General features: G+C 43.3%; 1 protein-coding gene across 2 annotated transcripts in view; it reads left to right on the top strand.

Annotated features, from left to right (window-relative positions):
• Positions 1 to 23,237, top strand: part of LOC146833753 (protein Cryzl2-like) — a 143,368-nt gene that overhangs the window by 81,252 nt on the left and 38,879 nt on the right. For both annotated transcript variants that reach the window (XM_085601620.1, XM_085601619.1), the window contains exons 4-8: positions 8,431 to 8,489; positions 13,839 to 13,907; positions 18,830 to 18,939; positions 19,378 to 19,459; positions 19,961 to 20,142. In XM_085601620.1, coding sequence (XP_085457746.1) covers positions 8,431 to 8,489; positions 13,839 to 13,907; positions 18,830 to 18,939; positions 19,378 to 19,459; positions 19,961 to 20,142 — 502 coding nt within the window. The remainder of the gene's footprint in view (positions 1 to 8,430; positions 8,490 to 13,838; positions 13,908 to 18,829; positions 18,940 to 19,377; positions 19,460 to 19,960; positions 20,143 to 23,237) is intronic.

Here is a 23,237-nt window from a genome sequence, read left to right as displayed (position 1 = left end):
CAACGCGTTTCATTCTTACAAAGAAGAACTTAATCAGGGCGAGTGTATTATTATTGTCAATTTCGACCTGGAGAAAGAGTCATAGGGATGGCTCAACTACGAACTCCCCATACGGCATCCTCTGTTCTTTTTAATGCGCTTGGAAAATAATGGCTTCTGGTCCTAACGTATAAAGTTACTAGACGTATATTCAAATCTGACAACAGGGAAATATCAAATGGCTGTTGTGCCGGCAGCGTGAAGTATCAGGCAACACGAGAACTGTGACTGTAAACGCTCAAAGTCTGGCAACTTTATACGTTAGGCACAGAAGCCATTATTTTCCAAGCGCATTAAAAAGAACAGATAACGCTGTATGGGGAGTTCGTAGTTGAGCCATCCCTATGACCCTTCCTTCAGGTCGAAATTGGCAAAAATAATACACTCGCCCTGACGATAAGTGTTATGAACAGACTTAAGATAAGGTTGCAAATCAAAAGTAACCGGAATCAATTGGTTCCTAATGACACTGGGTTTTATTAGTTCAGTAGCCAACTTGTTGACTCAAACATTGAAGAGCACATCTTTTTAGGGCTTGCGCCCTGCGTTGCACGGCGCAGCAGTGCTTGCGCAGGCGAGAGCCCTTTTGTCCGGGGTTTGAAAACGGACCCTGGAATCGCACACGCTCGTGCGTGTGCTTTTCCTTTTGGGTTCCGCTATTGGGCTTTGTGTGCGTGTTTTTTTAAAACAGAGCACGCAATAGTCCAAAAGCAGGGGCATTGCTCCGCCCATGGCCTATTGGTGTCTGTTATGCGCACCAAAGCCCATATGTTTTCAATTATCGTGCCCAGACCGGGCGCGATAATTGAAAACACATATGGCTCGCAGTGGCGCGCGCGCACGCACATGCACCACTCGCGGGCGTGTTTTTTTTTGAGAGATGATGTGCTCTTGAATGGTCGCATTTGGTGTGTTTTGGAGCATGGCTGGTTTATTCTCGGCGGGGAACAGACAGTGAACTGCGTGTGTTGGTACACACAGCCGGTGTTATTAGAGCTCACTGGCTGGATTCTTCCGCCTTTTGCCCACGAGGGTCACATTCCATTTCCTGTTGCTGTGGTAGATGGGTTGTGAGAAACTCTGGGTGTTTTCCGCGAGGGGGGTGAGGGGTATCCTGGAGTGCGAGGAGAGCCTGCTTTTGACACGTCATGTTCTGGATGTTAGCTACCGTGGTAGGGGATGCACACTCGCCTGGGTGTGCCCCTGCACTATCTCTGAGTCCATGCGAGGAGCCTCCCTCGTGCGCGTGGCCCTCACACCTCATGCGCTCGCTGCACACACACCCTGTGCGCTCTGATAGGCACAGCTGCTGCAGATAAGAGACTCGGAAATTCATAGGGTACCAGTGTTCTAGAAAATGCTACCTAGAGCCTGCCCGGAGAGCTCACGGAGACTACCCATGCCCTGTCCTTAAATATACTCTGTGTGTACTGCCCCAGGCGAGTTTGTTCCTGTTCCTGGTCCCCGAAGAGACTACCCAGTTCTGAAAACTAGAAGCCACCTGGAATTTAATAGCGTCTTCGGTCGAAATGCGCATTCGGAAGGTGAGCGAGCACCGAACACCGAGGTGACAGCGTGAGGCTGTGAGTGAGTGCAGAGGTGCGAGGCTGAGAGTCCGTGAGAATGACCGGGCCTAGAAGGAGAGCTGGGGGCTGTGGCATAGTGAAGTGAAGGCGAGAGAGGGCTGCGAAGGACACCAGATGAGGATGCTATTGGTGAGACATAGAATGTAGTGGTAATCAAACAACAAGTGATACAGGGAAGTAGGGGTGTGGAATGGATGGCCACGGGCAGAGATACCTGGGGGAGAGCGGCCCTGCGCACAGAGTACTTTCAAGAGAGAGCTGTGGGGGCAAAGAATGGCTGAGAGTGCTGTGGGAGCGGAGCAGACATCTAATGGTCAAATGCCTTGGGTACAGGGAACATGGCTGTGCGTGGAGTGAACAGAGGCATGGAGGCCAGGGCAGCTCGAAGGAGAGGTTTTGTGTGGTGAAGGTGAACGAGAGTGACGTGGGTACAGGGAACTGAGGAGCCGGTCCTGGGTTAGGGCAGTTGGGGGTGAGAAGGTTGTTTATACTCGCTCCGTCAGTACCTAGACCAGGGTCACATGCGGCCTTCTTGCAGAAAACTCACCTGAGGAAGGGGACGGGCACCCTCCTTCAAGCGTTGGAGGGGGGGGGAATGTTTCTGCACGGCCTACGGGAGCATTGCTATGGATCCACCATGGGGCAGAGGCGTTTTAAGGCATGGGCAAAGTGGGCTCGGGCCCAGGGCCCCAGCCCTTCAGGGGCCCCCCGATAGAGCCTGCTCTGTTCTGCAGTCTTGCCCTGATGACCCTGAATAATTCTTCAACAGATTGTTCTAAATTCTGTTTCTCTTTAATTTATTTTTGATGTGAGCGGTGTGTGACAGTCTATTACAGACATTCTGCACAGAAATGTGTTCATGTTTCATGCAACATCCATAAATAAAGTTTCTTTTAAAATCAAAATAAGACCGCATATATGAGAAACAGGAGGGGGTCACCGATATTATTTGCAGTGATACTACTGAGCTGCTGCGTTACACAATTGAAAACATGCATCACTATCCATGAACGTTAGATGTAACAACTTTAGAATTTGGACGAGTGTGCCTGTGCACTGTCGGTGAGCTGGACAACAAGCATTTGCAATGCAATAGGTCTCGCTGTACTGAAAGTTTGAACTATTGGCGTCGCAAATATTAATGCAACGGCAATAGCTCAAACATTGAGTAATGCAAGACCTATTGCATTGAAAATGCTTGTTTTATTCCTTCCTGGAACTAGACTGTAGAGCATAAGGGTGTTCAAAAAAAATTCAGAATGCCCCAAATCCAAACAGATCTGTTTAACATAGTTCAACTATGGTATTTGAAAGGGTACTGACAGTTTAATATAATCGTCGATCGCCTTACGGATTAAGAGTGTCATCACAAGACCAAACGTTATGCCACAGAAGGATTGGAAGGGTTCAATCTATGTCAACTATGAATGATGTCCCCAGTTCTGAATGATCGAATCTGGGATACTGAGTGTAAAAATGCTGTTGATATGCATTTGATCCCGTATATGGTTAACATTTCGATAACAGGATTGCTACCAGGTTTGTGTGTAAAGTTTAACAGTGCAGAAGTGGCTTTTGCAAGTTTTACTTCCTGGCATTGGTGGCATCCTTCCATGACTGACTCTACGGGAACAACACTCCTAGATGGGAAAAGTAGGTGGTAAAACTTAATTTTGTGTTGTCCACAAATCTCACAGAACCCTTCCCACATTTCATTATGAATGTCTTACCCAAATAAATTCTTAAGCCCAGGTCCTGCATCAAATTAGGGAAACAAGTTAGTAAAGGTTGTAGACCTATAGGGGTACAAGCCATGAGAACGTCATCTGCATAGAAAAGAGTAGGAAATGGGCGCTGACCAGAGGTCCTTGCAACTTTGTGCAACACGTTCACCAAACTATTGATATACAGGGTAAACAAAAACGGTGCAAGGACGCAGCCCTGCCTAACCCCCGCTCAACTCCAAAAGAAGAGGTACATTCACCCTTGAGACCAATCTTTTTCTCTAGCCCTGCTCCCGGAGTACAGTTCCCATAGAAACATGATTATGGTGTGTCTACTTCTAGTTCTTCCAAAATGGACCACAATTTATTATGAATAACACAATCAAACATGCTATATAGGTCCATGAAAGCTAAAAACATATAAACCTCCTTACTCAGTGTGTACTTCCTAATTAACAAATTAAGATGGAAACCTTGCTCAATCGTCCCCAAACCTCTATAAAAATCCTACTGGATATCAGACAGTATCTCGTGATTTTCTGCCCACTTCTCCAGCCTATACAGTATGATTCTGCCCACAACTTTTATTAGAGAATCAAGTAGAGAAATAGGGCACTAGCAAGCTGGATTAGAGCAATCGCCTTTCTTATAAATGGGGACGGTTAGAGAATCTGACCCAGTACTCGGGGATCCTGAACTACAAAAAGCCCTGAACACCACAGTTAAGCTAGTACCCCGGAATGCTATATTGGCTTTGAAAAGATCGACCGGAATGCCGCCCAGGCCTCGAGCCTTTCCGCCCTTACTGGGCATAAGGGCCCTGTTTACCTCATCTAAAGTAAACTGAAGGTTGGATACACTACAAGGCAGATCTGTAGAAACCGTTAGCTTGACGGTCTCGTGCCCCACCAGCGTTGATCTAGGATTGGAATACATTTTTGCAAAATGGGCGACCCACTCCAATTCGGTGATGGCAACCTCCAGTCTCTGAGCCTTGTCATCTCTTAAAAATGGGCTATTTAGGACACGTCAAAGAGTTGAGCTGTCTTTAAATAGACTTGCTTCTTTTAACATCTCCCAGGTTTTGGCCTTTAAATAATTTTTCCTATTCTTTAGGGCCAATCTATAGTCTAGCCTACACATCTACACCTCTCTACTGCACCATGGGGTTTTGTAAAGAGCAGCTTTAAGTTTCCTAGGTACCTTGGAACAATCCGAGTCAAACCATCCTTGCTTAGGTTGACTTGCCTGGGGGTTACCACCAGACAGGCATTCTTTAATCCCCTTAGAAATATTAAGGAAGGCGTTCCGAATGTTCTTGGAATTGGCTGCTTCATTCAAACAAATCACAAAGTCCTCCCTATATTTAATAACCAGCTTTTCCCAAAAAATGGTCGAATTTATCTTAGACCAACGTAATGAAATACCATTACATGATGCTAGTTCAATATTCTTACAATGCACACATCATCTATATTTGCTTGGTTTAACAGGGAACTGAAGTTAAAACTAAGACTCTGTGGATAATCGCTAAGAGAGATGGAGTTTGTGATGAAATTGGTAAGAAAGGAGTGTAGTCTGGATGAAGATAAAATATAATCAATACCAATGTTATCGCCCCTGCCATTGAATGTGCAATTAAAAGGAACCAAAGGGATACATAGTTCATTGGAAAATGCAAGGTCGTATTTAAATAGCAGCTCATTCAGGTTGTCGCCATGGCCGTTATATAAAAATGCGTTTAATCAGCGTTGTGAGTATCAGTCATACCACAAACCATTTTGGGGCGCAAAGGACATAAATATGTGTTAAAATCACCTCCCCAGGGTATACTAGACTCCTTATCACTACAACAGGAGGACTCAAGGCCGTTATCCAGCTGGCCAAGAATAGTCAATGCACTTGCCAGTTAGATACTGTTGTAGAAGTTGACCAACACCAGGTTGAATTTATGCAATATATCAATCACTATAATATGATAATGCCTAGTAGAAGACCAAGCTGTTATGTTAGGGAACCGCAAATAGTTGGAAATGTAAGTACACAAACATCCTTTTGCTCTGCCAGCGTTGGACGGCAGGTAGGTGAAAGGTTCTATAGCCATCAATATGAACAGACTCGACTACCCAGGTCTCAGGAAAACACAAACTATGAAAGTTGGTTACAAAATCACTCAGTTCTGGAATGGATCTCTTACCGCGTAGGCCTGCCACGCTCCTGTAAAGAACTCTACACCACAAATGGTCAGAGGAAGCCTGGTCGAAAGTGGAACAGTTTACCAGGATAGTGGTAGGTGGCATTTTGGGACACCTCATTTCTAAACTATATGGGGGACCTTCCTTCAAAAGGGACTGCATCATGGTGAGAGATGAGTCAATCTACCCCCCTCTAGAGTCATTAAGGGAGTAAAACAATTATGGACTGCAGTGGGATAGTGTACGTGCTGTGATTGAATGGAAATGGGTCTTGTTGGAAAGCTTGGCCGAGCGGCAGAAAACAAGGGACGGTAGAAGTAACAAGGTGGTAGAACAGAAATTTGGGGTGGAGAGACAGGTACGCCACCTGTTCTTTGTAAGATGGTGTCAGCTATTCTAGGTGGCTTAAAACTCAAAACTACACAATCTCCCGGTAGCTTTTTAATACCCCTACTGTGCCAGCTCACCCTTCTGAACATTTTAATGTCGTCAGAAAGGGGTCCATTTAAGCCTGTTTTATTGCCAACCCAGTTTAAAGATTTGTTTCTCAGAGATTCGCAGGCCTCTATAGCTGCAGGGGCCAAAGGTGGTACATAGGTTAATATGACTACAAATGGGCATGGCTTCAGGGGGAAGTTAGAGAAAACCCGGTGTTCTAGGTGATCTACTTGTAACCAGCTCAGTTGGAGTAGGATTATGAGTCATTGGCGTTATATCCCAGCCAATAACGGGGTCCTGTGATGATACCTGGGCACACGCGGTGCTAGTTTGGTCCAGCTGGAGAGCTGAAAGTGGCATTGCATTTACTGTCTGTGGTTGACAGGTGCTATTGGGGCTGACTTTGGATTTCAGCAGGTCTAAACAATTGGTAGATTACCTTTCCACATGTGCTAGTCTGGCACTTAGAGAGTCTAGGGAGGCTTGAGTAGCATTTCTAAGACATAGCCCGCAACAAGTAAGATCATAAAGTCCTCTTGATTCACCCCACCAGTTTTTGGTCTCGTCATGGCACCAGTAGACTTAGAAAGAATCGCAGCTGTAATTGTTGTCCCTCCCGGGGTAATAACTGTTGCTTTTAGGCGGGTCTTCATGCGCTTTGAGGGAGGTTGGTATGATGAATCAGGAGGGGAAACCGAAGTGTTACTGTCTCTAGAGCACAACCATTTTATATCTGCCCAAAGGTGGGGGCGGAGGTCACGATATCGTAACTAGAGGGAATGGCTTAGGGAGAGCATTATGAACATTGGCCATATCATGCTGGCAAGTACCAATTCTCTCTTCAACGCTGGCGATCTCTTTATCAATTGCTCCCATAGCACAAGTTATATAATTCAGAACCGAAGTATGAGGTTTATGAGGTAACTTGGCCGAAATTGAGGTATACTTTCTTTTCTCCATGATGTTTAGTACTGTTTAATGGGCTACAATGCAGAAGCCAAGAGAGTACACCCAGCCTCCTCCGGGCTCTGACGGGCACAGGAAGGACTCGTGTTTGGCCTGGGCACGGCCCTTGCTGCAGGAGCTGGAATCGACACATTATGCGCATGCCGTCGCTGGACCCTCCTCACAGGGCAGAGCTGAGAGGTGCAGGATGGGGCAGCGAGTCCCCAGTGAGGCTTCTGACCCACAAGTGATGCTGGTAGTAACCTGGGCTGCAGGAGCTGGAATCGCGCATATGCATGTGATGTCAGTGGCCCCTCCTCACAGGGCAGAGCAGCGCGGTACAGGATGGGAAAGCGAGTCCTGGGGAAGTCTCCTGACCCACAAGTGATGCAATTAGACACTTCTGCTAGACTTTTCACCACCGTATCCCAGTAGTTGCTAATTCCAAGGCAATCCCAAATGGTATATATAAGTGTGCCCACCTGGCCACACCCTCTAAGACAGTCACTATTGTCAGCCCGTCCAATTTTCCTCCTTAACTCTCTAGTATAGTAAACTATGTGGAGCATCTTTAATTGTATCAGGCGGAATCCAGTCCTGGGAGGAGCATCCTTCTCATTTCTAAAAGCCAAAGGACCGATTAGCAGCCTGCAGCAACTAGAGCGAACCCTGACCATCTCTCCAAGTGCAGGGATGCCTCCTTGAAGATGCTGCTGGGCTTAATAACATTTATTGATTGAATTGACTCATTCTTTCATAAATTGTACTTGGTAAAACTCGCACACTCTTGTAAAAGTGTAATATGCATGACTGTTCTCCAGAACTGTGACTCTGAAGTGTATTTCATAACCAATCTATTGTTAGTCTTATGAATCAGATCCATTTATCTATAATATCTCTGCTCTAGAGTGTGCAGTAGTCATAGCCAGTCACATTACTTAATGTTTGTGTCACCGAGTACAGTATGTGCTCTCAAGCCCCCTGTTGTCCTGCCCTGTCTCACTACTCCGTACCCCCATTAAAATTACAGTTCTCACTACTGGGCTCCCAGTCACGCTGGTTCCCATCAACATGTGTCGTCCTCGCCGTCTTTTAATCTCCTCTTGGCCAGCCTCATCGCCCAGTTCTACATTATTTGTAGTATCTCTGCTCTGAACCTCCTGGTGGTCAGAGACCTCACTCACTGCCCATCAACTATGAAATCCACCCACATTTCTGTTCTGGAAGACAGTTCACTTTTTGGGTGGTGGTTTATGATCAATCACGCCTCTCTGACAACTACAAGGTATGTTATAGCTGTGTGTAAGGACTGCAATTGGCACCAGTCATGGTCAACTTTGAGTTGCATTATTTTTTTTCCAGGACCCTATACTATCGATCAGTGGTGACTCTTACCCTAACATATTAAAAATTGTGTTCTACCACATGTTCCCCTCTCTGCCGTCCACAGATGCATTTTGCACACACATCAAAAGGCCTTGTATGACCTATTTATCTCTTTAGGAATGGAGTTCTCTGGCTGCGTCTTGGAGGTTGGCCCGAAAGTGACAGCAGTGGAAGAGGTAAGCATCATTTGACCGGCAATGTCCATGGATTTCAAAGGAACCCTCTTTTTTGTCTTTCTCATTGCTGCAATTGGTGCCTCGCCCTCCTTCCTAGCTGGACGCTCAAAGGCCGAAGAACCGCTTTCCAGAATAAATTATCCATTTGTGTCTGAAATGCTAGCATTTTGAGGAATGCCACTCCATCCACCAATCTTCTTGCTTCCTCATTCCCCTTTTTTCCTCTATTTTGTTGTTCTTTTCCATGTCTGCTTCTTCCATCAGGCCTTTGAGACAACCTTAGGTTGTCTTAAAGTGCACTCCAAATAAACCATGTTACATAGCGTGGTAGGACAGTGGTAATACAGGCTCATTTGACTAAAGACCAGCAACATCATTCGAATAGGTATTATGCATTACACTTATTTGTTGGTTTTTTTCGTATATATTTATTAATACCTCTCCTTTTTCCAGAGCCCTTTATTTCTGTTGGTTTTATTCAGTTTTCCCAGTTGACCAGATTAGATCTTTCCTACAAAAGTAATACCTTACGAATCTTTTAAGCAGATCTCTTCTATTAGGTAATGCAATCAAGCTCAACATATTGAGTTACAAACACTTTAAGACAGTGGACAATCAATTAGTTAGGTCTGCCAGTGCAGAGGTAGCCGCCTGTGGCCCATCAACCTCTGGTTTCTGGTGCACTGCGAGAAGCATGCAACATCCGTGTGGAAGACCTCTTCTCTGAATGCTACAGTAGCTGCAACAGGAGTATCCACAGCTATAACTGGGTATCATCCAGAATGCTACCAGGAAGAAGGGTGGAACAGCATGGGACAAGCAGCACTAGATAGCTTCACCAGTCTCCCAAGCTGCTCAAGTGACTTGGAGTGTCTGTAGCCACCAAATAAAGCAGCTGAGGGTTTAGCAGAAACTACAATCTGTACTGAGTGACTTTGTGATCAAGGACGGTGATGGGGATCTGGGTTCTGGTTAGCAACCTCCCCAAGACTGATTAATCTAAACCGGTCTTGACTACATCGTGCCTTGGTCTGGTGCTTTCCTCAATGTGGGGTGGAAAGCTGGAAGCCAGCGCCTCATTATAGTGGCTTCCTCACTGCGCTCTGCCACTTCTTCCCCTTCCACCAGCGCCCCATTCCTTGAACACACATGCTTGCTTTCTTGTCTCCCAACTTTTCTGAGACCTTTATCTCACCCCAAAGTTTTACAAAACTACATTTTAGTGATTCTAATGCACTCTTTTACTTTTGGTATTGGCCAGTTGATTTGTACCAAGTGATGCACCTTTGGAATTGCAGCTGATTTTAGACAAGATAACGCCTACTTTTCACCAGACTTCAACGCTCCTGGAATCTAGGGAAAAAAGAAAGTGCTTGTTAGATGTTTTTCTAGTTAACCATTGAACATGCGATGTAGCTATTGTATGTACTATAGTTTCTGCATAAGGAAGTATTGTTTGTGTTGCTTTGTGTGCATGGGACTATATAACTTAGATTTTTTATGTGTAGTTCACGCGTGTCACCGAGTGATGTGTGCCTTTTATAAAAACCAAACTAAAAAAACACATGGTGTGTGCATATACGGTTTCCAAACACCAGCTTCAAATGAAATTAAACTCTTTTAGCCAAATTCACAATGTAGTCAAATTCTGCTCCTTCCATCTAAAGTTTCTGGGAGAAAATTCTCCTGTTTCTCCTTATAGTGGCAGGCTTATCAGAAGCTATGATGAAGACTTTATTGGTTGGTACAGTAGCGGCTGGTACGGAATGGGGTGGTGTGGCGGGTGAAAAAAATATATATACCACTTACCTCTGCACGGCCACCATCTCTCCTCCGCTTCTCTTCCTGACTCCCGGAAGCAAGAAGCACACCGGCTCCCCTAAGCCAATCGCAACGCTGCTGTCACCAGCATGACAGCATCATTGTGATTTGTCTGATTAGCCTGGTTCGGCGCTCTGACAGGGAGTGGAAGCCTGTGCATGTTCTCCACACATGCTGTGCAATACAACCAGGTGGAGAACATGCTAAGTGCGCATGACTGTTTGGCCCGCCCAAGATGGCCGGCCAAACCGTCATGCGCACTGAAGTGCACATATTTCCTTCTCCCCTTGCTCTGACAGTCCAGCCCGCCCACCCTAACCTGGCAGGTGGTGCAATGTGTGTGTGACTGCACCAGCCTGGGGTGTAATGTCTTAGTGTAGTGTCTCTCGGAGCCCTGTACCCCCCCTATAGTGTGCCCTCATATGAGGTGCTCAATCAGTGCACCTTAGGGCAGCATGTTTGCCCTTGCGCCTGTGTCCGTAATATCAAGTAGAGCAAACACTGGTAGGTGCAATGCTTGAATTAATCTCAGCCACTGATAATTACTCTGGCCACACTCTAGTACATTGTTTTATTTTCCACCAGGCCACCTCAGACAGGAACCAGCCCTTGCAAATCATCAGCTGGGGTCCTGATTCAAAAAGTATGGTGCATCCCAAACTGTGAAGCTACATCCTCTCTGGTATTTGGGTCGCTTCGGAAGGGTGCAGCTTGATTTCAGTGAGCACAGGACCCATCTCTGGGCATTCCTGATGCACTGAGGAAAGCAATAATGGGATAGGTGGAATGCTTGAATTAACGTCAGACACAAGTAATTGCTCAGGCCCCACTCCACTCCACTGTTTTCTTGTCATCCATGTAACTTCAGACGGGAGCCAGCCATATGCAACTTCGCCTTGGTACTGCTCCAGAGGCTAGCATCTGTCTTCAGTTGCAATGTTCCCTCTAATTTGTTTTGTCAGTGTGCACTCGGGGAAGTGAGGGTGCGTGTGCAAGCACGCACTCTACAGGAAGCACTGTTCAGTTACATTGTGGCCCATAATCGATGGACTGGAATATGGCCTGAGCGATCACCAGCGGTTGCATTCCATTCATCACCTTGTTGTTGCCGTTGTGTCCATAGCAATACTCTGGTGCATGGGCAAAGTTGTTTCTTCATTTGCTTGAGTCATGCCCTCTTGCAAATGACAGAACATACCCCTTGTAATACCACTGGCATACATTTTGCATAAGGTTATTGCATTATACAGAAAGGACTTCACAAGCATCCGTGGCCACTTCTGTAATACTAAAGTGCTCCTGAAGTGGTAAAAGCATATGCTAACATTTAAGCTCCCAGGGCACTTTATGGAATAAGAATATTAAGGATATTGTCTTGAGATAAATTTACGTTTGGTTAGTCTAAATGAAGTTAATTTACAAAATCAGGGACTGCCCCGGAAATCTGGCATGGACCCCTCCTCCTTGATTTCCTTGGAACCCTGGGTCAAAAGTATAAGCTCCACTGAGAGTAGGAAAAGTTTTTCACTAGAATCAGACTAAACTTTATTCGAGCTAAATAAATAGACCATAAAAGTGTAATTAAAAATACATTAAAATTCAATTAATATCCAAGCATATCTTTAGCCGTACATAATAAAAACAATTCATGAGAGGGCACTATCATACCTAGACATTCCCTGAACCCTGACATCAGAGCAACAACATTACAAGTTCAAATTCAATTAAAGAGGAAAGGAGGAAAACAAAAAACCTCAAATGATGATCCGCTGTGCGCTCCTACCTACATAATTAACACTTCGAATGCCTAATGAGCTTAGGGGAGCACCAGTATACCAGCTCACAGCACTTGTTAGCTTCAGAGAAAAATGGAGACCAGGCTTAGTCCAAATTACAATCTGCATTAGTGGGCTTAATATGGGGGTCACATCACCACAGTCCAGAACCATATTCTCACACCTCGCAACATGAAAACAAAAACAGTGTGCCCTAGTAGCAGAAGAATCTAGAGATGTTTCAGAATCCTGCCTCACTAGCTTTTGAGTTAGAGTGGGCAGAACTTAAAGGCAGCATTGCTGTGGAATGGAATTTGTGTGCAAGTCACCACCTGAGAATAATAATTACATTTAGTGGATCATTATTACTTTCTTAGTTTTTCAATTAAAAATATGACCTATTGAAAGTGGAATGTTTAGTTCATGCTAAATAATTGAAACCAGAGATTTATAGAGGATAATTCAAGTTGATCTAGTTTCGAGATTTTATTAAAAGGGAGAAAATCATTACTTTTCACGGATTACAGTTGAATCAGTAATTTGTTAAAATGCACAGTTTCAGTAGGGAAGTGAAATAGCTTAAATACATGCATTTGAATTTCCAAAGATTCAAAACATATATTCTGTCTCCTCATATTTTTTATCACTTTCTCTTTGGTCTTAACAAAACATGTTCTAAGCCTATATACCTTACCACGGTCTCTGCCACTCTTTGACCCTCTATTGTTTGCTTACTTACCTTTGGCAGACCATTTTGCTCAATCCACTCCTTCCTGTGCTTGCTGTATGTATTGTGCAAAAGATGGGAACCCAATTCTTACTGTGTTCCCTTGGACACATCACCTAGAATGCTTACTTACTCTTTGCAAACCACTTTACCTCCTCTACCCAGTATGTTTTATAGTAAACTTTGGATTGTCTTGTTTTTTTCTCAAGTAAACCCTTTGTTCACTCATCCTTTCATGTTTTCAATATACTTCACTTTTCCATTCACACTCAACAGTGTTGCTACCTTGTGCCAAGTCTAAATAAGAACTCTATACTTTTCTAAAACAATGTTAGGGAAAGGTTTGGGGACATCGTGTTTTTGGTTAAAATATTTTCTTCTGCTCATTTTGTTTGAGGAAGACTCCCTCTCTATCCCACATTTGGTCGGCCCGCCACCTTTTCCGTTTTTCAAAAATGTTTTGTTTTTCTGTGGTTTCTTACCATTTAGGCAGCCCACTGAGTTGATTTGTAAATTTGTGTTGCACTTGTGTGTGTTTGCTCCTTTGCAATGTTCTATTGCATATTTTGAGTAGATAAAAACTCACTTTATTGTTTCCCCACCAAAGTATAGTAAAATATAAAACTGTGTCCCTAACCTAAACAGTTGAAAACATCTTTCAGTGATATTATTTGGCCTTTTCAGCGATTGTGCGCTCAAACAGATACATTTTATCTTGGATGATTGTACAAGTTTTCTAAAAAGTATCCTGTACATGTTTTACTGACTCTTGCTAAATATTCACCTTCCACAAGTCCATGCAATGCTCACAAAGATTTTTAAAGTAAGCCCTGATACTTGTGATGCCCATATCACCACAGAACGGAAAACATGGGATTATGCTGCCTTTTCCAGATTTCCATCTTATTTGAGATATTTCACCAGCCTCCGCCATCCTGTCAAATACCAGCTGTAGCTATATCATGAATAGATGATGCTTTTTGGACCGTCTTTGCACAATCTCTGACATTTCTCTTGTATTGCCAGGGTGATCGTGTTGTCGGTGTGAGCTTTGGCGCTGGTGCTATGGCAGAGGAGTGCATCGTCAAGGAAGAGGTACAAACCCTTTCCAACCATAGTATCTTTATATTTATTGAACTTTACAAAAGGAAACACACACATAATGGTTAAATAGTGACACGTAAAAAGGCACGTTTGCAAAAATCACTTTCTTCAGATGCATAAGGTAATACAATCTGTATGAAATAAGTTGGTCTATTGATAGACATCAGAGTTCAATATCATGGTTTTGAATTAGAATACCCAACACGAATGGCACACAGTTAGAATGTAAAACATCAGTGCATAGGGGGCAGCTTTTCCTGGGTTTTGGCAGGAGAGTGTTCTTATTTTATGGGAGCAGCTTGCTCTGTGTTTTAGAAGCAGGCCTTTAATAATGCTTCTTTGGAAGTTCAAACGTAGATGGAAAAAGCTAAATTATGGATACTCTTTTAGAAGAGCTGAACCTTCCCTTGTCAAAATTAAAATCCTCCCAGTAAGTATACAGAGTTTTAGGAATCATTCTTCAGTGCCTTTGAGAAACAGATCTATCTCTACTTGTACGGGGTCTCCGAAAAAGGCAAGATAAAAACAGTGGGCAGAGAAAATTGCAATATTCCAGAGATTAGAAAAAAATTGAAGGCATGAGTATGACCAAGCTAACAAAACTGCTTTCAAACAGTACTGTACGGCCGAAAGCACTTTATTCTAAAGATAAACAGAGCTAATGTTTCTTCAAGGATGGAGAGTTCGGTTATCAAACAAACTGTTCTAAAATTTGTGAATGAAATACAGGCTTAAGGGTCTGATAAAAATGATATCCCGGCCTCCAGGGGTTTGTGAAATCCCATCATAACCATACTTAAAAAAAATCTCTGCAAACTGTATTGATAAAAATGGCAAAGAAGACCTCTAAAAGTAGTTTTAAGCCTGCATCCGCTGACTCTGGTTATTATGCAGCAGTTGATGTTGGGACTTTTACTGGATAGTTTCACACTTATCAAGCCAAACACGTTTTGGGACCTATTTAATCACAGTAGAAATTCAGGGATCTACCACAATTTATGTCCAGTGTATATCGAAAGAGATCTTCCTAATACCCGAAATAACTTCTAAATCCCCTCAACTTGCCCAATGGACATTGACAATTATAGGCAAATGTTCTCCCTGCTCTGTCTGACTAAGTTGAGAGAACATATTGTTGATAACAAATTGCCTATGTTTAGTCAGAACAGCAATCCTCTTTATTCCTGAGACTTGTGTTTGGCCAACACATGGCTCTGTTTGCAGCCATTTTGGAAAACTTAAGAATAAAGGTGGATGACGGTGATGCAGTAGTGCCTGTCCTAATAGATCGATCAACAGCATTCAACACCGTTGAGTATTTCACCCACCATCACAAGCTTAAAGACTTGGGATCTAAATACTTCATTTGCATAGCATCTGAACTTACTGATTAATCAGCAAAAACCCTGGAGCTTTTTTTGTGCGCAATGTTGTAGACTTACAACATTAGTAATGCAGTACTACTGCAACAATTAAAATCATTGAAGCCCGATAAATGTGTGGTGAAATGATTAGCACACATTTATTGCACATTTCAACCACCTTAAATGATTGAATCAGAGGCTCAGGAGTGTGCAGTCGTAATTATAACTCTATACTCACCGTTTTCAAATGCAAACCCCAAAATTCCAGTGGGGTTAGTAAGGAGGGCAAGAGGGCTTGAGACTTCAAACTGGACCCGCTGCTCCTTTTTTTAAACCATGTTCTACCCGCTCTGGACATCATCCAAGGGCCTTCTAACTCAGGGAAGTTTGAGGGATTGGCCTCTATCTAGTGAACATGTCCTCTGGGTGACCATATTCTTTAGGCAATTTGCAAGGTGAGTGTGCCCTAGTAACAGAACAATCTAGAGATGTTTCAGAATCCTGTCTCATGAGAAGGCAGGCGATTGAGCAGTGGATGAACCAACCTTCTGCAAATTAACCCTAATGAAACCTCTGCAACTCCTTTGTCAGACAAAATACAACCATTAGAACTGGGTCATCATCTGGTTCTTTTGAGCAAGGTACAGAACATTGGAGTCCTAATCGATAGCGGCAGCCCAAGCTTCATTATAAAGTTAACATGCTCAGAAAAATATTTAAGTACCAAGCTCTCCTTACCCAGTCCAGTGTCCTCTCTGCTCCATTATGCAAATCAAATTTATTAGGGTTGCACAAAATATTTAGTATTTGATCTGCAGAGACTCCTAAATGTCGCAATTTTAGCTTTGGCTTGAAATGGAGGGCCCCATAGCACCAGCTCTCTGTTCCCTCCAAATGCTGCCAGGTGCCGACATAGCTCTGTGTGGTCCTCTGAGCCATGCCATAAACCAACTAGGTCCTACATTCTATTCACAAGGCTTTTGTCCTTATAAGCCCATTAGACCTCTCTCTTCAGCCAGCGTTCACTGCTTAGTTCTATGCAAAACATGGAAGACCAGTAACTTGCGTTCTGAACTTTGATGCCGCTAGCGCTGTAACTGAGCGTTATGCACATTTCTCCTCTCAGTTTTGAATGTGGTTTGTACTTGTTTTTTTTTTAAGTACTTTTTATTGGCATTTATACATATTCAGCAAAAACATCATCAACTCCTATGAGAGAATATTCCCAGTCTAGTCTTGTAGTATGCAGTTCAGTACCTCACTGTGAGTTATAGACCGAGCATATGTAGGAACTGTTGCATACAGTTATATACATGATAACGTATATTTCCTATCCAGGCGAGCAGCTTGACTCAATCAACATCGGGAGGGTCGCGGAATTAAATTGCTCCCATGACTGAGATTTACAGCATTGGTCATAGTATCCTAGTCTGGTTGCTCTTGTGGCAGGTTGTCCTTGGGTTTTGGGTGAGTATATTCTGGGTTTCGGTTGAAATTTGTCCTTGATCGACAAAATGGTTAGTCCTGACTTAATATGGTAGTTTGTCCTTCTTATTTGTCCAGTATGTAGGTGGTGGTTTGTCCCTGAACTGGGTTGTCCTTGAGTTTTGGAACACTTTCACCTGAGATTGAGAAGCAGTTTCTTCTGGGTTTGGGTAATGACTCTTTGATGGTACATTTTACATAGTGCTTTATCTCACACTTTTTGCAGCTTCCAAGAGATGGTATCTGTTTGGGCTATTCATACCCTTCTTAATCATGCTTTGCTTGTTGATTGTGAAAGTATGAATGGCGGAGTTGGCCTTGTTAGGATTCACACCCATGACCTGCAGATCACATGGATGTCATCAGCGAGTGTTTGACTGAGCATCGTGTCAGCTATTGTCTTAGGTTTTGGTAATAGTTTGTTCTGAGTTTCAGAACTAGTTTGTGTACAGCTCTAAACTAAAATGAAACCAGAATTTGTAAAGCCTACATTCACCAGTCAATATCTTGGTGCCAGGACTGCACTGGGGAAAGGGAAGAGCGGCCCCTCAAATAAAGGCGCACGACATACAGCTGCATCCCTCCCAGTTGGATGGATACAGTGTTTCTCGTTTTGAAAGTAATTTGTTTTGAATTAAGACAGAAGTTTATCCTCGGAGGATTCAAGCTCCGCATCATAAGACAATTTTTTCACTTTACTATACTCCGGCGAAGGTTGCCCAATTGGGGGGGCAGGTGGAAGTCAGATGCCCTCGGTGCGACTCACTGGAGGCTGACCTAACCCATATGTTTGCATCCTGTCCACGTCGTGAGATTTTACTAAACTCCATAGAGAAATTTATGAACCAAACCTTAGATGTGAAATCTGTGTTAACCTCAGCGGTAATACTTCTAGGGGTTCGCAGTAATGGAGAGCGAGTTACAGATTATAGATTTCTATTCTTGGCTATGGCGGTGGTCCGGATATGCATAGCCTCGGCCTGGCTAGACCCGGAATCCCCAACATTTCAGCAATGGCTAGCCAGGTTGTTGGCTATGTTCAACCTAGAAAGAAGTATCTATAAGAGAAGGGGCAAAAAACAGAGATTGTTTGGCAGGCGTATGTGGGCTTCTATTCTAAGATGGAAGGAGGCTCAGGCAACTAGTGGTCCATGAAATATTTGCTTTAGGGCGTAATCTCCGCTCTCCCAAGATTTATTGATTCCGTGGACCTATTGTCCTATAGAGATTCAATGAGGAACTAACGCCTGCTCTGGTTAAAATGGTTGTGCCTTTTTGCATAATTCTGGTGGATTAATTTGAAAAAAGTGCATCTGGTGTTCACCAATATCATTTACATTTATAGCTTAATTGTTTAGGTAAAAATGGCCAAACTATATCTCTATTGTTTATTGTTAAATATCCCTCATGTGTAAAAGACTTGCTTAATTGCGTGCTGTTATACATAAAAAGCATAATAAAAATATATATATATATTAAAAAAAAAAGTTTATCCTCGGGTTAGAAACAGTTTATCTGGGGGTCTGGACTCTTGAAAGCAGTTTACTCAAGGTTTTGTAAGCAGTTTGTTCTGGGTTTAGGAATGGTTTGTTCTGGATTAAAACATAAGATTGTCAGACTTTTTGGGAATGGTTTTCCTAGGTTTTGAAAGTAGTTTGACATTGATTTTGCAAGTATATTTTTCTACTAACACATCAGAATAATTTGGCCACTATTACATGTAGTACTGCTGCCCTTATGAAGTGTGAAAAGTGCTGACCGTACTCCGACATTTGAGGCACATCAGCTGCAAATATTAATGAGCTGGAATTGATTTATTGCACTATAAATTAAACAATGCCTTTCTATATCTCTTCAAACATGGCATTTGCTTTCAAATAATATCTCGTAAAGAGTTTTAATATGTTGCATTGGGTAATTTTTCACAAGAGATATCATTTTGGGGGTGCTTTGAACTATACTGGGCGAGTTGTGATCTTGCGTATCCTAGCGGGAGGGAAGTTACCTTTCTCCTTTGCTGTCCATTCCTTGGAGCTCCAGTAATGTGGTTGTCTTCTGTTGCAGATGCTGTGGCCCATCAAAGGGAGTGTGTCCTATACACAAGCGGCTGCCTTACCGGTGTCCTATGGTACTGCTATCCTGGCACTCAAGCACCGAGCACGTGTACAGCCAGGGTGAGTTCCTCCCAGGATCTTCCCTCTTGTGTTTCCTACCACTCTCCATCACTCCTTTGTTTCTTCCTTCCAAGGGTCATTTGAACTGTGTTTGATACATTGGGTATGATGGACCGTGGTCTTCGGAAGCTCTATGCTCAAGGCTGCGATTGTAACTCTGAGACCACTCACGAATGATTGTATCACTAGAGTAGAGAGGCATCAGAAGAACATTTTCTCTTAACCTTATACATACCGATGGGTGACTGGACATATAGTTGTGTAGTAGGTTTGAAACCAGCATGAGCAGATACTCTATGTTGCTGTCTTGTTAGTGAGATCTACCGTGAAAAGCCTTACTCTATTTTTCTGTCTTGCTACTGAGCTCTGCAGTGATGAGTCTTGCTTATAATGCAAGACTGTGCTTCTGAAATCTTCTCTGCTCACTCTTGCTTACAGGGAGACAGTTCTGGTGACTGCAGCAGCGGGAGCCACAGGCCAAGCAGTTGTTGAGATGGCATCCAAAATTTTTCAAGCCAAGGTAGACTTCAGTTTTTTCCCCTGCTCCAACCTCCACAGTGCAGGATCTTCAGTGTGTGTAACTTCCATAAAATGGAAGCAGCTCTCCCTCTGAAATGTGCACCACCCTGATTCTCCTGTAGAGGATTGGTGTTTCCAGACTACTGTGAAAGGTGGCATGCAGACTGCGTGTGTTGTCTGTTTTGTGGAAGAGGTAGACTGGGTTGTTCAGGATTATCTGATGTGCTCTAATGAAGAGTATTCAAGATGGGTCAGAAGGACTGGAGGCAGGCCACCTTTATAGTATCACCAGTTTATGTAAATGTATATTTTTGTTAATATGAAAATCTGGCACATGTCCAATCTTGTACCTACTACGTTCGACATCCCTGCTCTGATATCTGCCTTTACTCCAAGCAGTATGTGCAGTAATGTGTGTAATACTGTTGCTCACATAGCCTGAGTACAGATCCTTATCTAGGTGCTTTGACAGTGTGAATTTTCTTTCCTTTCTCACTCTTAGGTGATTGCAGCAGCTGGCAGTGATGAGAAATGTCAGCAGGCTCTGCGGATGGGAGCCATCTCCACTGTGAATTACACCCAGTGTAGCCTGAAAGAGGAGGTGAAGAGGCTGACCAACGGACAAGGAGTGGATGTGGTGATCGATGCCGTTGGAGGAGATATCTTCAAAGAAGCCCTGAGCAGGTTCCCATGCGTCGATAAAGCACATTGGGTGGAAGTGGGATATGGCCAGGGAGAAGTAATCCACTTTCTTGTATCTTAATGGGTTGTAAAACCAGAAATGTTTGTTGGGCATCTTTCACCACATTAATCAAATTGCATGGTGGTGGTTTCTTGGTCACAGTCTAGACTAGAGGATTGGACAAATGAGGTGAGTGGAGGCCAATAAGGCAAGTTTCTAGGAGTCTGCGGATAACTCGTAAAGTGTGGGGGGTCAGAGTCTTAGAGGCATTATTTCTAGGATTGCCTGTGAGGGGCACCACCGGATGTCTGTCTTTGTGGCCCAACATAATGTTGTCAGGGTGAACCTTCTTTTACTAGGAACCCAGGGCATTAACAGTAGAGAAGAAGCGACAAGCTAATGTTCTAATTGAGCATGAGTGACATTTTCTACTATTGAAGATTGATGCTTTTTTCACTGAGTAGAAAATCATATCCAAGCCAGGTTTTAGGATAACTATTATCTATGTAAATAATTCCCATTTTGGCTAGCAGTATGTTAATGTATCTCTTGCAGATATCCTTAAAGTCTGGCTAGGATTCGGCCCACATCGACTAATGTTGGACATCCTTGGCATAAGCCATTCTGAAATTAGTAAGGGTGCTCTGTATCCAAACTATAGTCAGCTATGTGGATAGAATGTTAAAGCACACACCGCGGAGACAGCTGGCACCCAACAGACTGGTCTGTAGAGTGAGACAGAGCTAAGCATACAAATGACGCTGAAACTCCTCACTTTGTGTTGAATTGGAACTTGTAACTAAATGGGGAAGATTAAGAGACACTGGGGATGGATAGGAGTTTGAAGCTTGAACAGGTGTCTAAGGCTGACCACAAATACTTACTTCTTATATATTTGAAATATGAGACCACTGGTTCTCATCCAGTCCTGGGAGTTAATTTCAACTATTAGGTTAATTAGCCTAATTCACAAGGGGTATGCAGAAAAGGCTTATTGTCTTCAACACGTGAGTTATAAAATCACAATGTTTCAAGAGGCCCATTAATTTTCTCAAGTGAAATAAGAGGCAACAATTCTTAGGAACAGGACTGGAGAATGCCCACCTAAAGCTAATTTTTTTCCTTACCTTTCAAAAAAGCAGGTTGATGGTTCCATGGTCCCTTCCTTACATCTAAGCGGCAGTGGCTCCTCCGATAAGGTGGAGGAGTGTCGCCCCGCGGCTTTTCAGCAATGCAAAAAGGAAAAATAAAATGATAATAACACGATGGGTGAAGGAGGGGAAGAAAATGGTTACGTCACACCTTCTCATGTGCAGCGGCGCTGATATACGTTCAAAAAAGAGATAATAAGAAAATGTGAAAAATCCTATAATCCTCATAAAGTCAACCTTTAACTAAAATGTAACACAGTTGAGGCAAAAAATGTAACCAAAGCAGAGATGTCCCAGGGTTTATGTGATCTTAAAGGGCAAGCCATTGTGTTATTGCTCCTCGGTTTTATCTCACCTCTAAGTATTCATGAGGAGCATAGCCAAGTAGTCTGTGTCCCTGAATCTGTCAAGGCAGCTTTGATTGACAGAAAATTAATTGAGTCAGGCGCATGACGAAGAACGCTCTAAAATAACAAGAGTATTGCCTAACACCTTCATGCAAAACATCACCATACAACCATCATTCCCACAGCTGACATAAAACTCTTGCACTTTTTGTGTTGTTTTGTGTTTCTCCAACTCTCTGAGCTTCTGTTCTCAGTATCTTCAAAGATCGGGTTCAAGGCACCCTCCATTATGATTGCCACTCTACGTACCTCCAATAACAGGGCACCCACCGTATCCAGAAATATCTCAGCCATGTTTGGGGAAGATAGATGGAGAGGACCACTAAACTTTCAGCATCCCATCTCCCCGGTACCACTACGTAGCATATTCACCTAAACTGTAACCAGTACACAAATGGCAGATTTGTTCAGTAATATCCCTAAACACCTTAAGCCATCTGTAAACCCAATGTGTGCCACAAGTATAAGTCTGTCTCTTGCAGGGAAGCCACTGTAATCGCCCACTAAATGAATCTTCTACATAAGAAGAATATCTGGCTTATGACGAAAGAGTATCTTTAATAAAACACACTTGTTTGCCTTGCCACCCAGCCTATTCACATTCCATGTAACAAATTTCAATTTATCAACATCAAGAGCCATTTCACAGATGTAGGCAATGTGTACGTCACGTGTATGTCATGTAACTGTGCACATTGTCCTGTATGTTCTAATTGATGAAAAGTAATCAGTTCATGTCCAGCAACCAAAATTCAGGCAACAACCCCCAAAACCACCACTTCTATGTGGTAACCTTCCCGAGTGCAAGAAGTGCCTGGACCCACACATTACTGTGAACATTGAAACTGTCTCTGTGCCTAAAGGAGCCACATATGTTGAACACAGACCTAGTCACAAGTAGTTCTACCACACCATGTGAGATCACCCCATTCATTCTCTGATTGTCCGAAAATAACTGCAAATCACATGAGTGAAATGCACAAGATCTCTTCTATTTTCCCATCTTGAGTATTGCCATGCATCACACCTTCTAGAGAAAATGACTCAAACATGCCAGTGTCAGTCACCCAATGATTCAGGCCCAGGTGTACAAAAACATTTAGATTATATCCATCCAACACTTTACAATTTACAGATCCATTCCCCAGCATCAATTGCCTTTAAAGACCCTATCATTATCGGAATCTGACTATCTCGGTGTCCTCTGGTGTCCCATTTCACTTTGTTAACCACAGCTGTCGGACTGGGCCCCAGGCACCTCAGTTACTCAAGTGTCTGTATTCTCTGCGTTCAGTTTTCCTTCTTTAGGCATTCTTTCTGATTTCACAGCCACTCTTGTTCTCCTTCTGTTCTGGGTCTTCAACCCTGTATCGCCATTTCTTCAGCTTGTCCCATATCTCATTAGGTCTGCGAAAGTGCCAGGATTTGTGGTCCACGATAACCCTGAACCTTGCTAGAAAGAGCATCATATATTTTGAGGTCATATCCCTGAGCTTCCTCTTGACCCAATCAAAGCATTTTATTTGACACTGAGCAGAT

The sequence above is a fragment of the Triturus cristatus genome, chromosome 4_2 (genome assembly GCF_964204655.1).
Source record: "Triturus cristatus chromosome 4_2, aTriCri1.1, whole genome shotgun sequence".
In the NCBI taxonomy this organism is placed as follows: Eukaryota; Metazoa; Chordata; class Amphibia; order Caudata; family Salamandridae; genus Triturus; species Triturus cristatus.
This window is presented reverse-complemented; position numbering and strand designations above follow the sequence as displayed.